Raw genomic sequence first — 4661 nt, 5'->3', positions numbered from 1 at the left:
AATAATAGCAATTTTCTATCATCCACTCAACTGAAATATTTTTAAAATATAATTGGATTGAAATACAATAAAATAAAGTGCAAAAATCTATTAATCAAAAACAACACTTTGTTTAAGGAGAAGTAACATGCAGTGAAAACAAATATTAAACTTTAACTTTTAAACTTGAACTGAGTATTAAAAACTCTAAATATGTGATTGCACAGTAATGTTCACTTGTTTGAGGTTGAGGGTGATACTTGGTGGTGTCCCATCTTTTCCACAAGTTAATCAATGTTAGGGGTAGGCTCTGAGCTGAAATCCTCAGAATTGAGTGGAGGTGTTCAGCAGTAAGTCGACTTCTGTGTGATGTTTTGTTCAAGTTCATCAAGAAAACAGTTGTTCACACAGGTATGTGCTGCCAAACATAGACAACGTTTGAGCAGCCTGGATGCGCAGCTGGGGCATTGTGTCGGGGAGGAAACGGGCGAGTTTTTTGCGGTTTTGATGAAATCCCCCTCCGTAAATGGCCGGGCTGATTTAGCGATCTCTTCTGCCAAAATAAAACTGGCCTTGACAGCAGCCTGGCCTTGTGATTTGGCTTTTTTGAACAGAGCCTGTCGAGATTTGAGGCCTCGTTTTTAATTCCTCTGCCTTTTGTAGCCTTTGTTCCATGTCCATATTCTTGTTGTTGTCCGCGTGTTTCGTTTCATAATGTCGTCTCAGATTATACTCTTTTCAGTACCGCCACACTTTCTCCACACAGAAGACACACAGGTTTTCCAGCTACCTCCGTGAACAAATACTCCGACTCCCACCTTGTTTGAAACCCCCGGTTCTCAGTGTCCACCTTCCGTTTTGCCATTTTTGATGGGTATCTGAAAGTTAATTTTACTGTGATGCTGACAACTGCTGTGCCAATAAATATTGAAATGAAGCAGCCTACTGCTCAGTGCGTCACCATTGCATTGTGGGAAATGTAGTATTGGTGCGTGTAAAAGATCTGCGGGCTGCCGGCTTGCTGCGGTCTGCGGGCCGGTTCTAATAATAAATCAAGATCATCCCAGGGGCCGTAAAAAACCTTCTCGCGGGCCGGATGTGGCCCGCGGGCCTTGACTCTGACATATGTGGTCTAAATACTTTCCCAATGCACTTTATCACTCATTGGACTATCCCTCTGTGCTGGAACATATCAACTATTCACAGGGATCCTCTCAGAATCCCTCACCCTTGACTCATCCTCCTCTACTTTCTTCACTGCCTCAGCATACCACACCTTCTGCTCTAATCTGACTCTAGCCATGTCAAACTGCCTCTCTTTCATCAGACACTTCCGATTCCCAGCAACACGTGCACCCCTACAGTTGACACAAACAACATTATCCGCCGAAACTACACAATCCTCTATCCCAGACCTCCTGCACACTTTCCACATCTTGGAATCTCCCGCCTACAGACTTATGTGACATGAACATAAACGTTGCACCAGAAATAGCACAGTGGATTCACCACGAAAGCTCTAAAAAGATAACTGTTATATCCTAACATGAGCTTGTCAGGTAAAGACCCCGACTCAAAACTCAGAAGGACTGAGAGTGACTCTATGTTTCACTAGCCCATTGTCCTAACGAAAAACAAATGATAGTCCCACTAAGCCCAAACCAGATGGGATGGCATATCGCTGCAGAATGCTGTGGTAGCCATGCTGGTTAAGTGTGCCTTGAATGATGATCTCCACACCATCACACCACCTCCTTCATGCTTCACGGTGGGAACCACACATGCGGAGATCATCCGTTCACCTACTCTGCATCTCACAAATACGCGTTGGTTGGACCCAAAAATCTAATATTTGGACTCATTGGACCAAAGGACAAATTTCCACCTGTCTAATGTCCTTTGCACGTGTGTCTTGGCCCAAGCAAGTCTCTTCTTATTATTGGTGTCCTTTAGTAGTGGTTTCTTTGCAGCAATTCAACCATGAAGGGCTGATTCACACAGTCTCCTCTGAACAGTTGATGTTGAGATGTGTCTGTTACTCTGTTAAGAATTTATTTGGGCTGCAATTTCTGAGGCTGGTAACTCTAATGAACACCTCCTCTGCAGCAGAGGTAACTCTGGGTCTTCCTTTCCAGTGGCGGTCCTCATGAGAGCCAGTTTCATCATAGCGCTTGATGGTTTTTGCGACAGCACTTGAATACATTTGAAAAGTTCTTGACATTTTCCGGATTGACTCACATTCATGCCTTAATAAAATAATGATGGACTGTCATTTCTCTTTGCTTATTTGAGTGGTTATTGCCATAATATGGACTTGGTCTTTTACCAAATAGGGCTATGTTCTGTATACCACCCCTACCTTGTAACAACACAACTGATTGCCTCGAACACATTAAGAATGAAATCAATTTTAACAAGGTACACCTGTTAATTGAAATGCATTCCAGGTGACTACCTAATTAAGCTGGTTGAGAGAATACCAAGAGTGTGCAAAGCTGTGTTGTGGAACATTCTAATCAAGAGAGAGAGACTTTGTAATTTCTTCAAACAATCATCTTTATTTAATATCGATTAATTATTGCAATAATGGAGCTGGTCGATCCTACAGTCTGAAGTGTGATGACGAGAGCTCAACAAGCAGAACTGAGCCACAGTATTTTATAGTTAAAACACATCCACATGACAAACAACAGATGTCTGGAATAGGTCGAACAGGTTAGGATTTATATGTGAGAAAGGAGTATCCCCCAGCCTGATAACATTTACTGTGAAGACTGTTCCAATTGTATAGAAACCAGGGTTTGGCCCCTAAGACAAGGTTCCTCCCATCAGCTGTCCATACCAGAGACATCTCCTCCCTGGTATCTCACCGTATACAAATACCAACTCATTCTATCGAATGCAGGCTGTAGGTTTTCTCACTAAGCCATCATAAATCAATTGCCAGCGCCAAGCCCCAGAGGTCCAACTCAGTTCCACAGACACAGATGAGAGAGTGCTTATCAAATCGTATTTGATGCATAAACAGTATTAAAACATCATCTTGTAATTTTTTCTACCAAAGCTGTCATCAAGGCAAAGGGTGGCTACTTTGAAGAATCTGAAATATAAAATATGTTTTGATTTGTTTAAAACTTTATTGGTTACTACTTGATTCCATATGTGTTATTTCATAATTTCGATGTCTTCACTATTATTCTGCAATGAAGAAATAGTAAAAATAAAGAAAACCCCTGGAATGAGTAGGTGTGTCCAAACATTTGACTGGTACTGTATGTAAATAAGTTATCTGTTTAAAAAATATATATATTTGCAGAAATGTCTAAAAAACAGTTTTTGCTTTGTCATTATGGGGCATTATTTGTAGATTGATGAGGACATTTAAACAAAAAAATTTTTTAGAATAAGGCTGTAACTTATTTTTTTTTAGAAAAAGTCAAGGGGTCTGAATACTTTCCGAATGCACTGTATACATAGAAATGTCAATAGAAAAAAAGGTCAAACAAAATTAAATGCAGCTACTTTGCTGTTATTCTAGCTCCACGGTTTGACGTGACTGTGTTAACCGTAGTTGGCTAGCTGGCAAGCAAGGGATAAGAGCATTGCCAGCCAGCATTGCAACGGAACATTGAAAACGAACGACTGGGACATAGAACAAAGACGTAATTTTAGTATAAGCAGAACCCAGAGATGTTCAAACAGACGGCCAGACTCTGGTCTCATGTGTACGCCGGCGCCCCCTCCTCCAGTCCAGAGTACACCCGCAAAATAGACAAACTCTGTGCCATGGGCTTCGACAAAGTGAGTGGGCCCCACGTGACTAGCCCTAATGCTGTCTCAGCGGTCGATACCTTCATAACTCATTTACATTTTTATTATGGTTCACCAATGGATCTGTTTTGTTTGAATACTGTAGCATAGTTATGACTGTGTTATAAACGTCCTTCTCTACTCTTCGTCCCGTCTCCACAGAATGCAGTAATAGTGGCGTTGTCGTCGAAATCCTGGGACGTGGAGACTGCGACAGAGCTACTGCTCAGTAACTGAGTCTCAACAGCCCCCTGGTCCCAAACCACCCATCACACCACCTCACCCGGCCCCCATCTGACTCCTCTATACACACCCTCTCCCTTCAGTCTCCCTCCACCTGAAGCCCTCCTCTGTTCCTCTGACCCCTTACCTCCACACCTGTTGGATACCCCCTCTCAACCTCCTGGCACATCTCCCCTTAGTCATAATCACCATCGTCTCTGCTCTGTACCAGGCTCCAGCTTTCCTGCCACATTGGCACTATACCCTTCCATTTCACATACCTCAATCAAATGACTTGAACCAAGTGCCCTTCCTCTCTGCACATGCTGGACCCCATTCACTCGCTGGCTTTGTCCTAACACTCAATCCTTTTACATCAGCTATGACCTTGAAGAAAGTAAGGAAGCAGTGTTAGATTGTTTGAACAGAGCCATTTTCTTCACTCCACTCTTTTGGCACTTGCTAGGAAACATTACTGATGTTTCTTTGCAGTAGCCACATCCATATCATGCCCATCAAGTTACCTGTCTTTTCAGTTTTACCTTCCGAAACTCCCCTCCACAGCCCATCCCATCAGCAGGTAGCCCCACCCCCCTCATGATTCATAATCATCACTCTTTCCTCCCCCTTTTTATTTGGTTCCAGCCTCC

At 42.8% G+C, this 4661-nt stretch overlaps 1 protein-coding gene across 1 annotated transcript; it reads left to right on the top strand.

The window, feature by feature from the left end:
• Positions 1–3651: 3651 nt before the first annotated feature.
• LOC124017134 (ubiquitin-conjugating enzyme E2 K-like) lies at positions 3652–4240 on the top strand (the record flags this gene model as incomplete). Its single annotated transcript, XM_046332528.1, has 2 exons — positions 3652–3780; positions 3952–4240. Coding segments are annotated over 2 exons (204 nt in total), but the record flags the coding sequence as incomplete, so codon positions are not given.
• Positions 4241–4661: the final 421 nt, after the last annotated feature.

The sequence above is a fragment of the Oncorhynchus gorbuscha genome, unplaced genomic scaffold (genome assembly GCF_021184085.1).
Source record: "Oncorhynchus gorbuscha isolate QuinsamMale2020 ecotype Even-year unplaced genomic scaffold, OgorEven_v1.0 Un_scaffold_16568, whole genome shotgun sequence".
Classification (NCBI taxonomy): Eukaryota; Metazoa; Chordata; class Actinopteri; order Salmoniformes; family Salmonidae; genus Oncorhynchus; species Oncorhynchus gorbuscha.
Note: the sequence above shows the minus strand (reverse complement) of the source record. Positions and strands in the feature narration are given on the sequence as shown.